At 46.0% G+C, this 22,809-nt stretch overlaps 1 protein-coding gene across 1 annotated transcript in view; it reads right to left on the minus strand.

Moving 5' to 3' along the window:
* LOC144159793 (ATP-binding cassette sub-family C member 2-like) overlaps positions 1–22,809 on the minus strand; it is a 148,667-nt gene that overhangs the window by 25,039 nt on the left and 100,819 nt on the right. The window contains exons 20-24 of the mRNA XM_077691477.1: positions 21,940–22,250; positions 18,147–18,494; positions 9,783–9,884; positions 8,959–9,165; positions 6,476–6,634 (exon numbers count right to left, since the gene is read on the minus strand). Of these exons, the coding sequence (XP_077547603.1) occupies positions 6,476–6,634; positions 8,959–9,165; positions 9,783–9,884; positions 18,147–18,494; positions 21,940–22,250 (1,127 nt within the window). The remainder of the gene's footprint in view (positions 1–6,475; positions 6,635–8,958; positions 9,166–9,782; positions 9,885–18,146; positions 18,495–21,939; positions 22,251–22,809) is intronic.

Below are 22,809 nucleotides of genomic sequence, written 5' to 3' on the forward strand. Positions count from 1 at the left end.
TGTCTGGCTGTTAGAACTCTACTTTCCAAGCACTTCAAACAGTGCTTGTCTCGCCAAGCTTAGAGGCTGACAAAACAATTTTATGTTCTCTACGCTTGTAATTGTGCCGAAGCCCACAAGGAGTAGAGAACAGCCCTATTGACATCCTTGCAACAACGCCTAAAGTATGTTGTGGCTAAAACTACACGCTTTGTTAACCTGATGCTAGGCGTAAAGTGCTTGTTCTGAAAATTACGGACCTGCAGAAAAACTCTCCCTCAAACAGCCTACGCATTCGTTTCATTATTAACTAGTGTCAGTATGACCATTATTTCTTCCCTCTCTGACATCCACCTGGCCGAATCAATACATGTTGTTGTTTAGTTTATATCCTGCATGTTGGTGCCGTATTACCAAACAGAAAAAATGTTTTGTGCATACACAAGAGCACAAAATATTCCCAATTCCTACTCAATGTCACAAGCGTATGGATGATACTTGATTTATTTCATTCCTAACAAGGACTTCGCGTGTGCAAAGGCCTGAATATGTTCCGTAATTTTGGCCTAAGTGGGACTAGTGTGTTTTCTCATTGCCAGGGCGACAGAGAAGCTGGCTCGGCATCAACATGCTTGTGATTTATATTGTTGGCAACTTTTATTGTTGGCAACCGCCACTTGTATTGTTGGCAACTTCTCACTTGTAGTGTTACCTTCTCGATATTCGCTGTGGTAAATCCTCCCATCCACGAGATCAAAAAATTGCTTTTAAAATACGCAAAATAAGCAGCCATTTTCGCTCTTACATATACTCCCGCTGACATGTATACGAGTGCTTTAAAATATCGTTGTCCTATTTAAAATGTATAGTTCACAAGCAGAATAGGTAAGGGTTTATACATCGAAAATCTGCCATTTGTGCTCTAATAAACAGGAGTTCTTTTTCGCATAGCCACGTTTGTGCCACCATATAGGGCATAACACATGGGCAAGCAAAGTAGCCGAGGTGTTCTACAGAGATCTGCACACTAGCCGGGACATCCAGGATAATGCCCAAAGAGAGAGTAGTTCAGAGGAGATAGGCATCCCACCAATAATGGCAGACGAAGTAAGGAAGGATTTGAAAGAAATGAAAGGGTACGAAGCACCTGGTGAAGATCAGATAACAGCAAACCACTTTAAGGATGGCGGGGAAATTGTACTAGTAAAACTGGCAAACCTGTACACGCAATGCCTAATGACCGCCAGTATACCGGAATCTTAGAAGAACGCGATCATACTAATCCATAAGGAAGTTGGCATGAAGGACTTCAAAAAATACCGGCCGATAAGCTTACTGTCAGTCGTCTACAAGGTACTTATAAAGGTAATCGCTAACAGAGTTTCTGCCACCATAGATTTCAGTCAACCTAAAGAGCAAGAAGGGTTTTGTAACGGCTATTCAACAAAGGACAATATTCACATGATGAATCAGGTGATCTAGAAGTGCGCGGATTCTACTAAACCCCTATATATAGCCTTCGTATACTATGACAAAGCATTTCACTCGGTCGAAACATCAGCACTCATTCAGGCATTACGGAACCAGGGTTTAGACGAGCGTTATCTAGGAATACTAAAGGATATTTACAGTGGGTCCACAGCTACCTTCGTCCTCCATGATGAGAGCAGTAAAATACCTATAAGGAAGGGTGTCAGGCAAGGAGACGCAACCTCTCCGATGTTATTCACAGTATGTTTACAAGAAGTGTTCAGAACACTGGATTGGGAACAGGTGGGAGTAAGGGCTATTGGAGAACACCTCAGTAACCTCAGATTTGCTGATGAAGTTGCCTTGTTAAGTAACTTGGGGGAGGAATTGCAAAGCATGCTTACCGCACTGGACAAACAGAGTATAACCGTTGGCGTGAAAATTAATAGGCAGAAGACTAAAGTAATGATCAATAACCTCGGGACAGTGCAGCGGTTTCAGATAGGTAGCGAGGCCACGGTAGTGGTAAGCGAATATATCTACTAAGGTGAAGTTGTGTCCCCGGATACCAACCATGAGGCAAAGATAATTCGAAGGAGAAGAATGGGGTGGAGTGAATTAGCCAGGCATTCTCAGATAACAAATGGCAGCCTACCATTGTCCCTAAAGAAGAAAGTGTATGACAGCTGCCTCTTACCAGTACTCACCTATGGGGCAGACACCTGGAGGCTCAATAAGAGGGTTCAACTAAAATTTAGTAGGACTAAGCGCGCAATGGAACGGAAGAAGAAAAGTGCAACATTCAGGGACAAGAGTTGAGCGGAGTGAGTCAGGGAACAAACACGTGATTAGGGACGTATTAGTAGAAACTTAGAAGAAGAAATGGACCTGGGCAGGGCATGTAATGCGAAGGCAAGATAACTGTTGCTCATTAAGGGTAACAGTGGATCCCTAGAGAAGGCAATCGTAGCAGGGGGCGGGGGAAAGTTAGATAGGTAGATGAGACCGAGAAGTTTGCGGGGATAAATTGGTCGTGGCTAGCGCAGGACCGGGGTAATTGGAGATTAATGGCATAGGCCTTTGCCCTGCAGTGGGCGTAGATACGCTGGTGATGATGATGAATATGATGGTGAATGGGAGAGGCCGTTGCCCTGTAGTGGACGTAGATGTTCTGGTGATTATGATGACATACCGTCAGCTTATACCAACGAATGCGTACCATTAATAAGCACTTCGGCGATGAAAGCACTAACTGCTGCCCAAGTTTACGAAAAAAACAAGCAGCGCCGCAACGTGCAGGACACAAATCAAAGCCACTCGAAAGCCTAGGGTCGCCGCCGATCGCAAAGTAAATCTCCTCAAACGGCAAGGGCACGACGCCCTCCGAGAGCGCAGGGCGGAAGCGAAGTGCCACCGGCGTTCAAATGGACAATAATGCTTTCGCATTCCGTAAGAAGTTCTTAGGCGTTTCTAGACTCTTCCTTAATTGAAGCTAGAATGGTATCTTGGGCTTTAGTTTAATTTGTAATCAATGATGTTTAAGCGTTATACCGAAAAATTTCCATTCGACAGATGTTCGGGCGTATGTAAGGCTCTGTTCATAACTTTCCACGTTTCTGCCTATTAAGGGGCAATTTAAAATATGCTCTCCTTGTGCAGTATTTTATGACGAGAGGGTACAATTACCGAATCCAAGCCAGTCATGTTAGTCATTGACATTTTTCTTCATCGGGGCGTTGATTTCAACTGAGCGATTCCCTGAGATTTTACCCGCCGCGGTGGCTCAGTGGCTAAGGCGTTGCGCTGCTGAGCACGAGGTCGCGGGTTCAATTCCCGGCCGCGGCGGCCGCTTTTCTGATGGAGGCGAAACGCAAAAACGCCCGTGTGTACGAGATTTCGGCGCACGTTAAATATCCCCAGGTGGTCAAAATTAATCCGGAGCCCTCCACTACGGCGCGCCTCATCGCCTGCGTTGCGTCGGCGCGTTAAAGCCACACAATCAATCAATCAATCCCTGAGATTTTCACTGTACGTCCTATCTCAGCATCGGGGTGTTGGAGTCAGCTGCCGCTGCCTTTGAAGGCTGGAGGTGCAGTATTCACGGAAAGATTTATCTTGCGTATGAAGCATAAAATGAAAACGGCTACTTCTAAGCGCTGTAAAACTTTAATGTGTGGGCTTACGGCGGAATGTCATCGCACACCTAAGAAACGGCCCACCTGGCACATAGTAATAACATGCGACTATATATAACTATATATGCGTGCGTATATAGGTCGTTTGGAAATGGGGCTGTAAGTACAGCCAGAAGTGGTGCGGCAAACCGATATATGTCATCACGTAGAGCCATATATGGCAAAAGGTACTGCCGAGTATAGTGCGCCAAGTACTGGTACTCCGCAAACAGACGCAGATGCCTTCGGGATTCCCTCGCGGAAGTATAAGGCACGGCGTCTCTTAGTCAACCCATTATTGTTTGCAAGGTCTTAGGGCAGATTTTTTTCTCTTTTCCTCTCATAATTGTGTGCTCCCACAATCTCATGGTTGGTTTAAATCGCAGACAGCTGGATATTTTTTGCAAAGAGCGTAATGGCGGACGGGGAGCGTACTATGCGGTAGAATTCCAGCTTAAAGCGGCACTCACTGAAAATATTGTTGTCAGAAAAAAGAAACATCCCCCTCGCGAGGGGCACGATCAAATGCAGAGCATTTCCGCGGGGGGCGCGCCTGCAAGTCGTGTGGATTACGTATTGGTTGTTGTTGTAATTGTTGTCTTCCAGCGTAGACATTGTCGATAAAGTCGATGGTGAAACGTGGCGTGAACCCCCTGCCGCGGCTATGACGCAACATGGCGCGGCTATGACGCAACACAATCCAACACAATCCACTTTAATCAAATCAAATCCAAATCCAATCCAATCCAAACCAATCCAATCCAATCCAATCCAATCCAATCCAAGCCAAGCCAAGCCAAGCCAATCGAATCCAATCTAATGCCCCTCGCGAGAGAGTGTTATAGCGCCGAAATCGCGCCACCACACGAACGCGTGATGTTGACGTCACGATCACGCCACAGATGTTAGCGACCGGAGCGCGCGCAAACGAACGACATATGTGGTTTAAGCGCGAACCGACCGCGGCGACAGAGCGTGATGCGAGCGCCCCCACCTCTTGTGCGCCCGAACCGAACGCGGTGAGAGAGGGTGTTGCGAGCGGAGAGAAGGCGAGGAGGACGCGGGGGAGAAGGCGCACCTGTGGCCGACGGTTGAATGAGTCAAGGATATAAAGCGCGTTCTTAAGCTTCCATTGTGTGTTGGCTTTGTGGCGCAGTGGGTAGAGCACCATGTACCTTCCGTTCCGCCCGCAGAGTCGTGGGATCGAAACCTGGGGCCGGTAAGTATTATTTTTTAAATGCAGAGCATTTCAGTAACTCACGCTGTCACTCGCGTTGACGTCCGTAGTCCGCATCGTTCCTCTAACATTACAGCCACTGCCTTGTGCGGGTAAGACCTCCAGCGGTCGACCTTGTTCACGTAGTTGAGGACGTACGTGGTCAGTCATAGTGATCGAGAAGAACCTGAATTTCTATGTTGCATTCGAGCGCGGAAGCAGTTCAGGGGTTGAATGGGTTGACCAACTTTTGGTAGCGGCCCAGGTTGTACAATATGGAGAGCGGCAACTGACTCCGGCTCTGGGAACCTCCAAGTAGTGACCCTCGTTACGCCGGCCAATGCGGAGGCAAAAGTGCTCGATGCCACACGAAGTCACGTGTTCCCCGCTGTCGTGAATCTTTTCGTGGTCGTTTTTTTACTTTTGAATGCTTTTGCGGTGGTCTTTGTCTCCTTCTTCGTCATTGAAATCGCACTTGGTGTATGAGCTATTCTGTTCGTCGTCTTCATTTGCGTCGTGTTAACATAGCGAAGTGAGCAAGGGCTGGCTTCTTTCTTCTCGTAGCAATTCGTGGTCGGCATTTTGGTGGTAATTTTTCCGGCCTCTCCTCACGTTAGGCACGCTCACGTGCAGTCAGAATTTTTTAGTATTTTTTGGCGTATGCACCGAAAAACAAGAATTTAAACAGATGTGGTGGCTACAGCTTGCGAAGGGGCACTTGTTTTCAACTGCACTGCCAGCGTTAGCGCGGTTTGCATGCTGCCCAGATGCAGCGGACGGCATAATGGCAGCTGTAGTATACAGATGAAGCAGATGTCACCCCCTGCGGAGAGTTCAGAATTAGGCACCCTAGCCCACACAGACTGTTCAACAACAATTTGCGCTGCGCTGAAATTTCGCATTTTGAATTATCGTAATCTTATCGTATCGTAAGTTCTTGCTCTTCTTTACGTTTCCGAGGGTTTCTGAAATAATTTTACATTTTTGCATAGTCACCAGCCCCCCTGAACTTGAATTCGGCTTTGTGGTACGGGCAAAATGACCGAACAGTTTTTATAACGGAACACATCATCGGAATACATGCCTGATTTCATTTAGGAACCGCATCACCACAACCTTGGTGTATTCAAGTGTAGGCCACACTGCAGCGAGCCCCGACCTGGGTTGCCAGGAGCGTTTGCCACACATTATGACATTGAACGCATGCCGGTGTCGTCCTTCTGAACTCCACCGAGGGTTGAGTGATGGTGTATTTGTGTAGCCCTTCTTTTTTGCTTTCACACCACGCGCGTGTTATCTAACCAGTAAATATGGGGACGTTTCTCTTGTAATTGCGAATTTTCCTGTTGTTTTTTGGTTGATTACTCCAGTTTAGTTCAGTTTATTGAAACTGATACCAAAGGTGCAGTGCATGGTGATTGATAATACAGAAACAAGCCCCGAAGTGTGCCACTGCTGCAAGTGCTCTTGTAGAATGAACAGTAAAAATACCTTAAAGCAATCACAACAGGAGGAACTTACAAAAAAGTATTACTGAGATTATTGCAACATTGCACAAAACGAGCCCACATTCAGTTCAGCTTTTACTCAGCGAATGCGAATTTGCCTTAAAAAGTATTTGAATGGGTTTAAATACCTGCGGGATGACCGTGATGGCTGTTCGCAGTACACGGAGTGGCACGGAAGCAATGTCTACGCCATCAATTAAGATGCGTCCCCCAGTACTCTTCAAGACACGTAGCAGGGCCAACACCAGGGATGATTTGCCAGCTCCAGTTCGCCCCACGATGCCAACCTGGCGGGCAGATGAATGTGGTCAAGTAAGATCTGGTAGATACTTAAAGGTTTTACTGTACTTATCGATACAGAAACGTCCACTACATTGCGGATACTTGGCATTTCTAAGGCTGCGACCTGTCCATATATTTGACCTAACTACGCTCTCTTACGCCCACATTGACGCGCCAAGGCTCGAATATAGCGATAGGTTTAAACCTTGCCATATAAAAAGTAACTGTAAGGTGGTTAGCAAGGTTAACTGTAACTGTAAAGCGGTTAGCAACTGTAAAAAGTAACTGTAAGGCGGTTAGCAATTCACATCTGAGTCGTTATTCTTACCTGCAGTGCAGTAAGACTGCCTCTTCTCAAATGACCCTTAATTTTAAATAGCCTGCTGCTATCCTCACTTAGATACGTTTCATCTTGGCCTCCATGACTTGCGAAGCATGCTCGAAAGCTCCTGAAGCCTTCTATTCTGAACTCATCAAAATAGAGCATGGTGGTACTCACTACACACAGGGTTTGACACCCATTACGCTTGGGCCCAAGCTCTGTGGAGCATTATACGGATGAAATATAAATAATGCAGGTAATGATAGCCTCTGCACAGGAACCTTCTCTCGCTCGAATAAACTTGTACACTCGTGCAATGTTCTTCTTCCCCCCCTTGAGTGCCACAGACACTTAAAGCACCATGTAAAGTACCACATTTACCAGACACCTAAAGTACAACACATAAAGTGTGCCACAGACACACGGCTAGATGAATGGTGTATCTTCCTGGAGGAGGCATCGCCTGTCACGTACCTCCTTCTAGTTATTAGCTGTTCGGAATAGGTTTCGGGGTAAATATTCATGCTACTTGTATTTTGGGCGCGATAGAAAATTGGCCTCGGAATATTTCTGCTTTGTGGTATTGTTCAGATCGCTTGTGCATATTTCAGATGCCTGTTGCCCATATATTATTATATAATGCTAAAGAGTGGATCATACATACAGGGTGTTGTGCATCTGAGAATGAAGCCTGCACTGGCCGTATAAATAGGTGGGATTTGGGCACAGTTTAGTACGCTTGGAGTTGGTGTATTTTGTCTTGACTCATTGCAATACGTCTGCTATCGTTACTACTTGGCCCCGCGTGCCATAAAAATCAGTTTGTTTCGTGTAAGAACTCGGTTTTGTGATGACACTTTAGTATCTCTTCAGACTTGAATTAAGAGTTATCACCAATTAAATGTTACCAGGCTACTTTGCCCGAGGGGTATACTTGGTGCTGGTTTGGCCTACATCCATAGGCTTCCCTCCAGACGGTAGTCTTCGATGTTGGATTTTTAGCTATAACTATAATAAACTTCGCATTAAGAAGTACGAATTTAAAGGTTGCTGAGACTCTGTTTTGTCTCATTGCTTATCAGAAAGCAGGCACAGGTGGTAGTGTTTTAGAGTACCATCTTTGATATCGGTTTTAAAGCGGCCCTTATTCAGTTCGCACCGGGGTTCTATAATTTCGTTTGGATACTTTGAGAAATATTACCAGGTACTCGCAACAGGCTACAGAATCAACCAAACTGACGTCAACATATTGCTCACCAAATTATTACCGCTATTCTACCGTTAGCCAGAAGCAGAGCATGTCGTTCTGATGTAGACCAAAAGGCCATGGTCGCACTGCTATGGTTAGTACCCCTCTCTTTTAATCACTTCGATGATGGGGCGCAGGTAACGTATGAAGCTCGGAGTTCGCGCTGTAGCAACTCATTTTAACCAAGTGTCGGCACGAAGCCCGATCCATGAAGCAATGCACGCTTACATTTATTGATTACCTGCAGTAATCTTGAAAACCATAAACAAAGTCACATTCCAGATTAGGAATTGTGAGATGTTTCGGTACCAGTCTTTTCGTGGGCGCTCAGCTCCAACTTTACCATTTGCTTGCTTTTCCCGCCCTAAGTTTTCGGTTGACAACCCTCTTAAAATTTTGTAGAATACAACACGTCCCGTTAATATAAAACATTGCAAAACTTTCAAATAACATCCAAGACTGCCAATGCATATCTCTGAACTGCATTGTGTGACGCATTAAAGACACAGGAACAGAAATAAATTTGGAGGACATTCTACAGGAAGGTTCACGAATGACCAATTGAGATCGGAAATAGTCTACAGGATGTCCTAAACTAAGGCTCAGAGTTGATTGGTCCTAATCGCTTCGGACACTCTGAGGAATTATTTTGCGTATTTTGCGCTCACAGCAAAAGTAACGAAAACAGTGCGCTCCGAGAAGTTTCCGCACAAGCATAAAAGTTTATTTTTCAAGCTCGTATTTTGTATCTGTCTCACCTTTTCCCGGCAGTAAACAGTGAATGAGACGTTCTTTAAGGAGTCTTCAAGAACCATGGGTCTATACGATGCAGAAAAGTTCTGGAACTCAACACGACCATCAGTTGGCCACTGCCTGTCGAGTTGAAACAACGCTGGGACTGAGCCGTTCCTGGCTCCTGGTCTGAACCCGATGGTTTTTGTATCAGCCGTTTTCTCGACTTCTTCCTGTGAGGGTAGCAATTCTACAGTGAGACAGAATTTACGTAGGCCCACCTTCTTGGTTCAGGAACCTTCTAAGTCATCTGTGTCAAACACTGCTTCACCACACGCACATGAAAACAGCCAATTTAGGATACTGATAACGCAGCGCTGATAGCGGCTGGGCTTCTTCATGCAGGTATATCCCATGAGTTGGATTTAGAAATATGCGGAGTATCTTGCACGGCGCTTAAGAACGCACTATGTTTTGAACAATTGTGTAAATAATGGCGAAAGGTCTTTTAAATACCGTTTTAGCCTCCCATATAAGAGTTCGTGTTGTTTACCTGGTCACAAAAATGAACATTTCAAGCTTTTAGAGGCTTGAAAGGTAGGCAAGAAAAATCCTGGTGACGTAACTTAAGCTTTACTTAACGATGTATGCGTCACAGAAAACACTTTTTCCGAGGAAAAATAAACATAAACATTCTGTGCCATATTTGTTCTGTGTTTGTTGCGACCTGCGCCAGAAATCTATGCAAAATTTGTGTTTTGCTGAGTTTGTTAAATCACCAGTCTACCGATATAGCTCCTTGCCGTTGCCACGCTTGCAATAATTTTGAAAAGGCAACTGATGATCTCACCTCTTTAGGGAGTTCTGTGAACTCGATATCTCTTTCCAATGCGACCATTAGCTGCACTATCCCGAGGAATGTGATGCACAGCATGACCATTGTCATTGGTATCTGTGAACAGGATTAACAAAAAGTTGGTTTTTGAAGAATTGGTTCTGACATATCGAGTTTACACCCCACCACAAAGAACCACTTTATTTTAAATTTTTACATCTTTAGATTCCTCTAAACATCTTACACAAATCTATAATTGAGAAGCACAAAAGCTTGCGTATTAACGCTTTCCTAAAAGAGGAGAAAGGTAATACATCCCACGATTTTAATTGAGACAGCAGTATGCAGAGAGAATACAAAAGGTCAACATTTGAACAAGTTTGAGCACTGGTGCTTTAAAAAAGTACTTACAGCGACTGTTGTGTTCCTCTTTATTGCTGTGTTCGATGCCTAATGGTCTGGCGAACCCTAGAACTCACTTTAAATACTTGAGTGCTGGATAATTATTTACTTTGCACGCCCTTAAAACCATCGGTTTCAGTTTCCGGAACTTCCAGCAAAGAGGAGGAACATGACCAGATCATGGTATGACCACCGTTTTGTGTGGATGTCAGAACACTGAGAAGGCTGGTGGAGGCATTGATTTCGCCGCCCCACTTCCGACGCTGAGCGGATGAGCTGCCTGCGGCACTTAGGCCTACCATTATAGAAAAATGTATTGACTGCTTTTCATAAACGTCTTGGTAGCGACTTCTACAGCCATTTCTGGCTATATTATCAGCTCGTTTCGCGCGTCTGGGACCTCTTTTTTAGAAAAAATAGTGTCTTCGTCGGAGCTCTTATGCCTGCAGCTTTTGGTACGTGCATAAGTTCGTGAACGCGCCACCGCCCAGTCGCCGCTCACCGGGTCTCGTGTGTGAAGCGACGTCATGAGTTTGTTATGAGCATCGAAAGCACACGGCTACGTCCCTTTTTTACCCTACCACGAAGTGATCTCACAAAGACATCCATTTTCTGTGTGGTGCTCAGCGTGCTTCTCCATCGGCGCGACAAATGAGATCAAGTTAGAGTATCTTCGATGCGTGGATGACGAATTATATTTCAGTGAGGGTATTCTCGTAAGTAAAGAAAGCGAGCTCTGTAACAGTATAAACACCGAATATTGGTGTCAGAACCCTTTTAAAATAAGATTATTTTGTAACCTTTGGCGGAGCTATAGGCTGCCTGTATCGTCGGAGTGTGAGGAATCTGTACCTATCACAGGAGACTACAGCTGTTGGTTCAAACAACCCGAGAAAGCCCTTGGCTTTGCTTTGTGGTGCATCCGTGGCTCTTTGGTCGTGAAACGAAACCATTGTAAAGCTTAGTTTCTTTTCCTGCGTTTCCAAATACTACGACGCGTAATCTTCGAAAGCAGCGCGGAAGCCTAATAACTTGTGATGAGACTTCTTTCCTTCAGTGAAATGGTAATTGGGCAGAGTAATGATTTATATGCGGCTAAGCGAGAAATTGCCCTATATTTTGGTTCTGTTAAATCATGATTGTGGGCTTGTTAGCTGCACCGAAGGCCTGAAAATTTCACTTGGCTTGTCATAAAACACTGTGGTATTGTGTAAAATTGCCATTTTTTGTTTACTAATCAATTATATTTTGGCATATGGTTTAGCATTGTGCCTCTTCATTCAATTACGGACGTATTGCAAGAAAAAGCGGCTGGAACAATTTGGACTAAAGTACAAATTATTTTATAAAGATGCTTCGCCGCACAGCATGCGCCTGAAACAATAAATGTTTTTTTATTTATTTATTTACTCTCAAGGCCGAAGCACTACAGAGAGGAGCGGGTATACATCGTACAAAAAATCAAGAAATACAGCAGATCAAAATTGTATGCACACAATGGCAGTCTGAAAACCATAAAAAGAAAGACTGCGTGATGTAAAAAAAGGCAGGGTGGTTGTGAGAACAATGTTCAACATGGTTGAGTCTTTGAATGACGCGCACACACACAAAAAAAAAGCTAACAAGCGAAAACACAGCGTAACTGAAATGGCGAATTTACGCGAAATGGTTAGAGAGGGAGTTTTTAAACAAAGTGACGTCAGTGATAGCAGCGATAGGGGCTGGAAGGTGGTTCCACTCATTTGCAGTTTTCGGTATGAATGATTCAAAGTACAAATTCGTGCGGGCGCTAGGAACACCCACTTTAAACTGATGGTCGTTGCGTGAGGAAACGTACGATGGCGGCTGGAAAAGAATGTTGCTAAGAGACGGGATAGAATGAAAAATCTTATGGAACAGGCAAAGGCGAGATACTTTACGCCGCAGTGAGAGAGTGGGTAGGTGAAGATTGGCTTTCATCGAGGTAACACTGGACGTGCGATGGAAGTTTGACATGATAAAACGGGCAGAGCGATTTTGAATCGCCTCGATGCTGTCAACTAGGCAGTTAGTATGTGGGTCCCATACTGATGACGCGTACTCGAGTTTGGGTCGGACTAATGTTTGATAAAGCAAAAGTTTAAGGTTAGTCGGAGCCAAAGAAAAGTTTCTGCGCAGATAACCTAACGTGCGATTCGCGTTATTTGTAATGTAGTCGACATGCGTGTTCCAAGAGAGATTGTTAGAAATATACACGCCAAGGTACTTGTAGGACGAAACCAGATCGAGATTGCTTTGGTTAAGTGTGTAGTCGCACGGTACATTATGAGAAATACAACGGGAAATTCGCATAGCCTTGCATTTAGTAACGTTTAGTTTCATTAACCATGTGTCGCACCATGATGAAATGTGATCCAGGTCTGTCTGAAGGGCAAGTTTATCTGGGTTAGTCCGGATTTCACGGTAAATTACACAGTCATCGGCAAATAGTTTGATAGATGATGAAATGTCATTAGGTAAATCGTTGATGAAAATAAGAAATAGTAAGGGACCAAGAACTGAACCTTGCGGAACGCCGGACGTTACAGGGCTAGTCGGGGAACAGTGGTCGGGGAACTAGTCGGGGAACAGAAAATGTTGTTTCAGTTCATCTTACATTGGGTTACGAGATATTACAATGTAGTTCACTATATGGCGCCACAGTTTTGTTGCTTATATGCATGTTTGTGAATGCAGCAAATTTACACAGTCGATAACTCATCCAAGTTTACGTACCTGGCAGCAGCCGCTAAGTGTTAAAGCAAAGGGCCGCCCTCTGTTTTCTGGAAATGGAGTTAAAAACATTCCTCTCTAGCTAAACTTCAACCCTCCAAAAGCTTCATCACGGCCGCAAGGGTTTGTTTATCTTGATAAGCCAGTGAATAACTCGCGCCAGTGCAGTGGAGCCACAGAAAGAGTCCTTGCCTTCTCAAATACGAATATCAGAAAAGGTTTACCAGAGCACACCTTTTCACCTAAAATATCGCTTCAAAGGCATCGCTTTTTGGAACTAAAAAGTAGTTGTTTTCAAGCTAGATAACAGTATCCACTTGATTCTTTTTGATGAGGTTGCAAAGGAACTGTTTTAACTCATAGAACAATACAATTGCGCAGTTTGTGCACGCAAGCACTAGGCGGTTGAACAGAAAATTTCCGTGCACGCACTGCCTGTGCACGTACTCGGTGACTTAGAGCTGAGTTGCACAAGCACGAAGTAGCCATGTCCCGCAGTGGTCTATTGTACAACGCCTTCTAAACCAGCTCATAAAGACAATACTTTGTCAGCCAATATTTTAATCAATTATTAAGTAAATAACCATCTTCTCCAGCACTTGGCGGTCAATTCACAGAATTCTTAATGCGTATTTTAAAGCCATGTGCAATATTTGATACCCTCTATGTGGCGAACGCCTTCATAGGTGTACTGGCCAACACGTTTTGCCTTCAGACATTTCCCATGTCAGGGATGCTAAAGGTTAAAGAAACTGAGGAATACGTGTTTGGGCGGACCTAAAAAAAATAAGGCTTCCTGGCGCACGTAATACTCACAGACCTTAAGGGACGCTGAAGGCAACCAGCAAGCTGTTTTCAACCGAAATTGTGACGTTCCTACACCCATTTTGGCGTTAATTCGGTGCTGAAGGCTACATGAATTGCTGAGAAATGACTTATAAAATACTGGTGAAACGATGATCAAACGTGCGGCAAAGAGCGACTGCATCTACCGTTTGCGTACTGATAAACCGGAAGCAAGCTATGCAGCGTTGTTGTATAGCGGAATACAAGCGACCGAATATAACGCTTCACTTTACCTAGTGCTTTATCCACTTACCCTCCCACCAATCATGCTTTTACGAACTACCACGTCCTTTGCACCCCTGGAGCATTAAGCACAATGTTTTTTTTATTGAACCCGTGATTGGTATCGAATATTTAAAAAAAAACCTATTGTTTTTTTGAGGCCCTCGGATGTTTGATGTCCAACCAACCGCTCGTGCGCAGCTCGCACGCTTCCTCGAAAAGCTGTACAGCCGCGCCAAGTATGGACGAGCAGCGACAACCAGAAAACACGTGGCGCACGACATACGCTTCCACCCCTTACGGTGCAAGTTACGCGTTATAGCCAGTGACAGCGGCACCTGCTTTCGCGTTTACGGTGTTATATACCTTATTTTATAAATAACTTACGCGTACTATTGGTATAGTCTCGTTCTAACTGAGGTAATGTATGTCCATCTAGAGCAGCCGGCATTTTCACTTCAGTGTCCCCTTAAGATTGGCTTTCAGGTTTGAACTTCGTCGAGCTAAAGTGGCCGTAGGAAACGCGTGATGTTTTTTGTAGATGCCTTACAGACACATGAAGAGATATTTCTCCGTTTGGCGCTGCATGTAATTAAGATGCATTTCCCCGAGACGGTGAGTTCGTGCACTTGTAATAATGAATGATATGTCGCAGTAAAACGCCTCATAATTAACTTCCTTGCCCGCAATTATTGTGCTATGTCTTGCTAGCCTTCCTCTGCTTTGGGGACTATAAGAAATTTAAAGAACATTGGAATTTGTGACGTCTACCGCGATGAAGCTACCTATGGTCGACGAGCTGCGCTGTAGTGAGGCTTTCGGGTATAATTTGGCCCCCTTTCATAATGCGCACCGAAATCGTGACACAGAGCTGTTTTAATACCAGAGCAGTTTATGCTCGTGCTTGCAGCGTCAATGGAGACAAAAATAACATTAATTAACGCGCGAACCTAAGCGTGCGTCTCGTGAGGAGTGGGAGTCGTCCAGGTTTGCACGTGGGCTTGCGCCACGTGAGGGGCTCGCAAAAGGAAAATAAAAATAGCAGCAGCATGCACGTGAGCGTGCGCATCGTGACGTGCGCCCTTCATTGTCCAACTCGACTTTCGAGCGCGCTCTTCCCAGTGTTCATGGCGCGATCTCTCTCGCGCTCTAATCTCTTCGCCAGTTTACTTGCGTTCCGGCCTAAAGTGGTTGTCAAAAGCAGCTCGCGCAACAGACGCGGAATTCGCGAAACCGATTGCCGCCAATTCTAGCGTGACAAACTCGGCTCCGCCGTTGCGGCTGAGTCGCCGGCAGCAGCATAACTCTACAAGGCTCTGTGTAGCGCACCTGAGGGTGGGGCGATGAAAGAAGATCCGGACGCCACAGGAAGTGGCGGTTGATCAGGAAGCGCGCCCTGCTATCCCGCGAGAATGCAATCGATGAGGACGAGGTGAGGGACTCGAACGGGTGCGTGCAAGTGAACATTTGAGAAAACAGCGTCGCCGATAAAGCGCCCCCGGCTACCTAGTCATGCAAAACATTCCTCTTAAGTTCTGCCGATTCCTAGGCGGCGCGGCGCGTGCGGCCGCTTTTATTGAGAATTGCTGGACATCGAGCTCGGGCAACGCTTCCGCGTGTGGTGCCAGATTGGGTTAGACGTAATTGTAGCATGAGCTCCGTGCATTGTCGCTGAAAAGAAGGAGGTGACCTTGCACATTTTACGCGAAGCCTTCCCGTCCGTTTCCAATCACGAAGAGATGAATTTGTGGAAGACTTCTAAGACACGGGTGTAAGGTCGCCCCATGGGGTCAGTGGCCAGGCGCCCAGGCCACGCGTGTGAAAGTAAAGATCCCCGCCGCATGGTCAAGCGGCACAACAATTATGACGCCACGCTGTGGCCGCCACAAATTCGCTGCAACGCGTTTGGGAGACTGCTTTTCTGCACGGGCAAATGCCGCTGGAATACTCCCCTTCAAGAATGCAGACAGCCCCACCAAGTTCCGAGAATTGTTGACCTAGCGGACATCGAAGGGGTAATTATCGTCGGCTGACCACGCGGCTGCGGCGGCTTTTGCGCGAGATCTCATTGTTACGCCCCACCGTCGGAATAGCCTAGGCGCCGTTTTTCACCCCCTCCCTTCGGAGGCATGTTGATCGGCTTCATCTCGCTCTCTCGCCCGCGCGCCGGCTTTTGACTCGAAGGTCGTGGCACCTGAGTGAATATTCCGCAGATGGCTGAGTGACAGCTGTCTAACGTGAATTTGGGCCCTCCCTTACGCGTGTACGAAAGCCAGAGGGGTGTTCCCAAGAGGGAGTAATACCGAGGTGTTATGGGGCCGAACTTGGACGTTAGAAAGCGTTCTTGTCTGAGCTCTCAGCAAGGCAGGTTCCCGGCGAGACAAGGAGACTCGATCGATAAAGCTAGGTTGGGGTTTGTGACCCCCTAAGTGAGAGTTAGACTTTAGGATCGCATCGGAAGTTTAGGTTACAGGTGTGTGGCGCACAACTACACGGGTCCTGCGGCGGGAACAGAGTCCCGGCCGTCGTTTCTCAAGCGGTTTGTGTACGCCCCGAGGATAGGAGAGTTAGATGGAGTTGAAAAGCTCGAGTGACTTTTACGCAATTGGTGCTAGCGTCTAGCTGAAGTTCGAAGTTTTTAAGATTTCATTTCTCATGCACCAATCATCCTACTGTACATAGCTGTATATAAACCGTTCGCTTCCCTTCATCAAATACAAACGCCTAGACTGCGTCAATTCGGTCACCATCTCCGAGAAATTCAACACCATCACCCTGCGAACCTCCTGCAAATCAACCAGAGCCCAGGCGATTGGGTTCCTGATCGGCACCGGACTTCATGGAAACGAACCACTTCAATCTTTACTCAGGGTAACCGTCGTTTCGTTGGTTTCTCCGGATATCTGAAAAACATTTTCTTCTGTACGGTATTACACCGTCCAAAAGCTGGTAAATCGGAGGGTGCGAGAGCACATGCAAAGGAAACACAAATTCGTGTGCCGCGCACTTCGAGGACTACACTTCCTCTCTATGACCTGCCTACAAAACAGCCCTGTAAAACTCCATTGGTTTGCTGATCCGACGACGTTCAAGGTAACATAGCGCAGCTTTCGCTGAGGCGAATGTCCCACGCAAATATTGCAGGTCGCGACTGTGAAGGCCTGTAAAATTATTCTTATAGCAAAGACGATAACGCCTGAGACGACTTAACCAGCGGAAAGAGACACATACCGGTATCGAATCAGAGAACCTTGGTCGTACTGCTTAACCAAGGGGAAGACGTTCTTCACGGCAATGGCAGCCGTGGCAATGCAAAGTGTGGATACACTGCCTTTTCGGTTTTATGTGCGAATGCACTTCTTAAGCGACCCTGAATCACGCGTCCACCGCCGTCCGTCCGTCCCCACCACATACCCACTTAGGGCGATTGGCCAAGAAGAGTTTTTAAGTGCGAAAGCGACCCCACCACATACCCGCTTAGGGCGATTGGCCAAGAAGAGTTCCTTCGCTACCCATTCGGCATATCTTCGTGATACTAACCACTTCCTACGGGAAATTAACAACATAAAAATCCCTGATGGCGCCTTCCTTGTAACTATAGATGTAACTTCTCTGTACACAAATATACCTCACCGAGATGGGATTGAAGCCCTGGTTGAATCCTATAGCATACATCGGGATCACGAGGCACCAAGCGCACAAGTCATTGAAACTTTGACCAGGCTAGTGTGGAATTAAATAGATTTTAATTTCACAATCAGTATTACCTACAAAATAACGGCACTGCGATGGCTACTCGAATGGCACCCAACTACGCTAATATATTCATGAACGATCTCGAAACAAAATTTCTATCAACCCGTGAAATTAAGCCACGGTTGATATCACCCGTGCATTCGCACTTCCCCATGCTCCCCTTCGGGGAAATGCCGGTGAATGTTTTCATGTACACTTGCTTGAAGGTTTCGGCTTCACACGTCTTGATCGAGTCTGGCGCAGTTACGTGCAATGTTGCCAACTGAGCTCACCTTTGACCATGGCCAGCTGAGCAGTCTAAGTAACGACCAGCACAACAACGTCTGACCAATTTTTTTCATTTAGGCATGCACTTTTTCCAGAGATTGCCAGGTTCAAGATTATGGAAGCTCCGTTACCTACCTCCAGGGAGGAGCTGAGCGCCAGTCCGATGCTGCTGGATTGACACACCCCGTTTCTCTCGTCAGCGCCCCCACTGACTACCACAGTGAAGACCAGTGTGGCGAATACCACTGTCTGGCCGCAGCTCATGGTAAACGTTCGTGTCAGGCGCTGGCACGTCACCGACGCCAGAGAGGCCCGAAGAGCCTCGTCAGCTAGGCGGCAGAAACGGCCATAGAAGCGCTCCGTCATACCGAACACCCGTATGGTGGTGAGCGATTCAACCGTCTCGGTCGTATGGTGCAGGACGCGTGAAAATTGGGAGCTCCTGATAAACCGCATCACGTTCACGGCGTGGGTCAGCACTACCTGAAAGGAGTGATGTAAAAAGGGGGAAGAATTATACAAGACATTATTATCAACACAAAAACGTAATAAAATCTGTTAGGGTGGTGCAGTTTGGCAAAATCAAAAGAATTAGAATGAGTTTTCAGAGATTGTTCAAATTAAGCTATACGTTTTTCCAGAACCGGACAGCAAGAGAGGACGCTGACACAGCCTGTACTAACAAGTAATTGTTGCAGCAGCTATATTACTTTCTTCAACCAATGCCTACTTTAATACACTCCTGGCACACAACAGGCGGATTATGAAAACAACGTATGTTTGCCAACGTCGCGTGACCTTCAGCGACCATCTTGTCTACCTGGACATCCGCGGCTTTCTGTACAGCTCACCGCACAACCTCCCGTATTCGCACAACCTCCCGTATGCATCTCTATGATCCTTTAAATGAGCAGAGTGTATTCTCTGGTGAATGAGCCTGTATACAGTCGAACCAAGTGTTATTGATAAATTATAAGGGTGCCGCCATTGAGGCATGCAATTCAGCAACGGCGGATATTTTTGGTGCTTAACAGTGTTGCGAGACTACCGCTTCTGACACTGACACCAAAATTAGAAAGCTGTGACAACAATGTGAAAGGCTTCCTTACATATGGCGATATTTCACAGCAAGTTTTAACATTAACAAATCAGTATAACATATTTTAAATCCATTTTATTGCTTGCGAACTTGAGAAACCTCATACCGGATACCGTTTTGCAATAGCCATCCGAATGATGCCATGTGCTGCTCCTGGCCCCAAACTGCCGGCGTGAGGGCTCCCGTGACGTGGCCAACGCGCTGGCTGAGGTTGGCACGCGCTGTTTCACCATGGGTATCGCGTCACAGTTTCGGGACTGGTGTCATACTGCCCGGAGCATGGAGATGACGAAGACCATATTCTTATACCGTAGGGTGGAGAACACACCTCGTCTTGGTGCACACACGTCCACACCACCATTGGTGCGACGAGAACGGTGAGGTTATGAGCGCCCTCCTCCCATGCAAGCCGTGCTCGTTCGTCCGATACCGAAACTGACACGGATAAACGATGCTCTAAGTGATTATTTACGCTGCTATCGACCATCTAATGTGCCGTTCTATGATTAGTGGTCTGGTGGGTATCCATAGCAGTGAAAAAAACTTAGCACAAAACTTTCATGCCAGTACTTCTTAAGGGGACACTGAAGTGAATTTGTCAAGCTCCCGTTTTTGCTTGCGCTGCGTTGTCTGGCTCAAATGAGCACAATTTTCATCGTTTATCCGGGCAAGAAGGCGTATGCATTTTATAAAGCCTTAAAGAAGAAAAACAACCATGCGCGGTTTGCCGACGCCGTTGCAACTAACCGCAGTGACACCGGGTAGAGGTAATTAAGTGACACCGGGTAATTAAGTTCGGTAATGTGAAACAACATGCTTGGCTCCAGACGTTATCGTGGGATGGGCATTCGCGATATCTCAATATTCGCCACACCACGCTTCTCTCGTGTTGGTGGCAGTAAAATACTTCAGATAAGCCTACCAGGATAGCTTGGAATCATAGCAACCACTAGCCGAGGCCTACGCAGTGGATGAACATCCTCCGCGTCACCGCAGACGCTCAAATGCCATGCGCTTTTCCCACATCTTTGGACCTTGGCTCACTCATGCCTGTGTTGTAAAAAGCGTTCGCACCAGTCCAAGGGTTTGCTGATTCTTGCCTGTGCCCACTGTCCGCAACCAGTTGGTACGTGTGGTAACAGCACGCTTACGAGAACTCGCTATGGCAACAGTGTCAGTCTGCGGGGGTTTTGTGAACGCACTCGCGGAGCAATGAACGTTACGGTCTAAAATTTGTGAATTCGGTATAGAAAACATCGGCCGAAAAGGCAGAGATCAACATAAAAAAAAAGAATTGTACCCTGAAGGAATCAAAAGCGCGGATGGCAAAATAACATACGTATCACTCCAAACCAGTGGGCCACGCGCCAGTGCTGCCGTTGTTGCAAATATAAGGGATATGATGTATAAGCAGTTTACATTTTTGTTTTTTGAGCATTTCAAGTGGCATACATGACTATTTGTTGTATAGCGGTTGTGCGGTAACCGTCCCCAAACTTTCCACACTATCTCACGTATAGCAATTGCATTTCTTAGACAAAAAAGCGTTCGCAGATATGTGGTCGTGCTGCTAAACGCTGTGCTTGCTCACCCAGTGCAAAAAAGTTCTTTCTGCAGCCTCGTTTTACGCTGTATGGTAAATGTTTCAGCTGATTTTATTTCCGTAGTACCTATAATACCTTCGCTGGCTATTCTTTCGCTTTAATTCCCCTTAGATTTTCCTACTAGTGTGCCAATCAGCGAAGCGTCGCATCTGCGCTTGTCCAGCGTTTACGTGGAGCGACCTGGATTTCGAGCTTGATACAGTTTAGAAACTACCAAAGTAAATAAACACACATTCTTGCATTTCCAAACGTATCGTGGCTTGGTTTCGACTAAGTGAATGAACTGCCACCCCCCGTCGGCGGCCGGCGGACCAAAAGCTGCGCCGAGCAGTGCAGTACCGCAGTCAAGCCTAGTAATTTTTTCCTGACGTAACACGAAAACGGCACATAAAATGGCCGAGCATTGAGAGAGGTGGACATAATTTTAAAACTTATTTTTCTACTAAATAAATTTCCGTAAACGCAACCAGAGTGGTCGAAACATGACTTTAGGACTCCGGACTACAATTTGCGGAAGTAATACCGCTACGTTTAAAAATCACTTCAGTGTCCCTTCAACTTCAACCGGGTTGTTTGTTACCAACACTACCGAAGAGGCAGCAAAAGGGCATCTTTGGACACACTTCTGCTGCTGAAATGCTGCTACATGTGTTATTTTCGATTGGCGATCGGAACAACGTCAGTCATGCGCAGTCGCAGAGCATAGAGGACCACTAAGTCTACCACGATTTACCGAATAAAACTCATAAAAAACAAAATGGCGGCACCTGTGAACCATCAGTGTGTAAACAAATGTCACGTGAAGCGAACTGACCACTAATTATGGTGGCGGCACGGAACAATAGTAGAGAAGAGGGCCGATACTCTGAAACTATATCTACTGACACTACTGGAACCCTCTACTTTAACTTTGAAGGGGATCGCGAAACATGAGTAACCCTAATCGTTCTATAATCACAATGCACAAACTGTACAAAACTTTCGAGGGGGTGTTCATCATGGAGGCTTTTACGCAGTGGGTTATCATACAGTTTCAGAGTGTCATGGTATACAAAACGCTCTAGTTTACTCCACTACACAGAATGCGAACGCTGAACCCATTTGGCGTCTGGGAGAGGCATCGAGTAGACTATTATTACCCATAATTATCTTTGCCAGTCTCAACTGTCAGGCTATTTTGTGCTGACAAGTAAGAGAACACGAACAACTTTATAAGTATGCGTACCGTGCCAACGACGGAAATGAGGAACACAAGAATACCGATGCCAACCACGGCCAAGCTCTCGGTGCCAATAACAGCTAGCCGGGACAGCGTCAAGAAGATGTGCTGTATTGTTTGGTGGCCCAAGCTGGCCATGCGGATGTCGATGTCGCTCAGATCCGCCGTGAACCTGTTCAGTATGCGGCCACGAGGGGTGCAGTCGAAGAAGGAAACCGGACTATACAAGACGTGTTCCAACATTTCGTGGTGCAGAACTCGGGAGAGACGGTTTATCGCAAATGCCAGGATCACGTTTCCAGCAAGCCGAGTACCCACTGCGGTTTGAAAGAAGGCGGCACAAATTTGAATAATTGCTATTCAGAATAAAAACTAAGAAGGTATTCTGGTTTATAACCGGCACGAGGAATACGTGGTCAGAAATATGACATAGCCCGACAAAGACAGAGAAAAAAAAATTCCTTAATAATATTAGTATTTTGATAGCCAGTTCTTTTAAAACTGTACTGAACTGTAGTGCCTTGTGGTGGCTTAAAAATATGCAACATTGAAATAGTTTGAACCCCCTCTCCGATGAGTTCTTCTGCGAAGGCATTAGTTCATCATTAGGCAAAAACATGTCTTCATTTTGAGGCCTTGTTGATTTATATGATAGAAAGTGCACGTCAAATTTGAGTGTATTAGGCGTCCCTGACCTATCTGAAGAACCGGAAACAGGACACCGAACTGCCGTTATTAAAGGGCTGTTACTAAACTAACTGGGCGTCTCGTGCTTGCCGGTTAGTGCAATTCACAGGTTTGTTAGGCCAAAGGCAAATCATCTATTTATTCGCTATTTTCAATATTATAGCAAAACGCAATCTGTCGGGAGCAAAT

The sequence above is a fragment of the Haemaphysalis longicornis genome, unplaced genomic scaffold (genome assembly GCF_048455015.1).
Source record: "Haemaphysalis longicornis isolate Haplotype H1 unplaced genomic scaffold, Haemaphysalis longicornis Haplotype H1 scaffold_10, whole genome shotgun sequence".
Classification (NCBI taxonomy): domain Eukaryota; kingdom Metazoa; phylum Arthropoda; class Arachnida; order Ixodida; family Ixodidae; genus Haemaphysalis; species Haemaphysalis longicornis.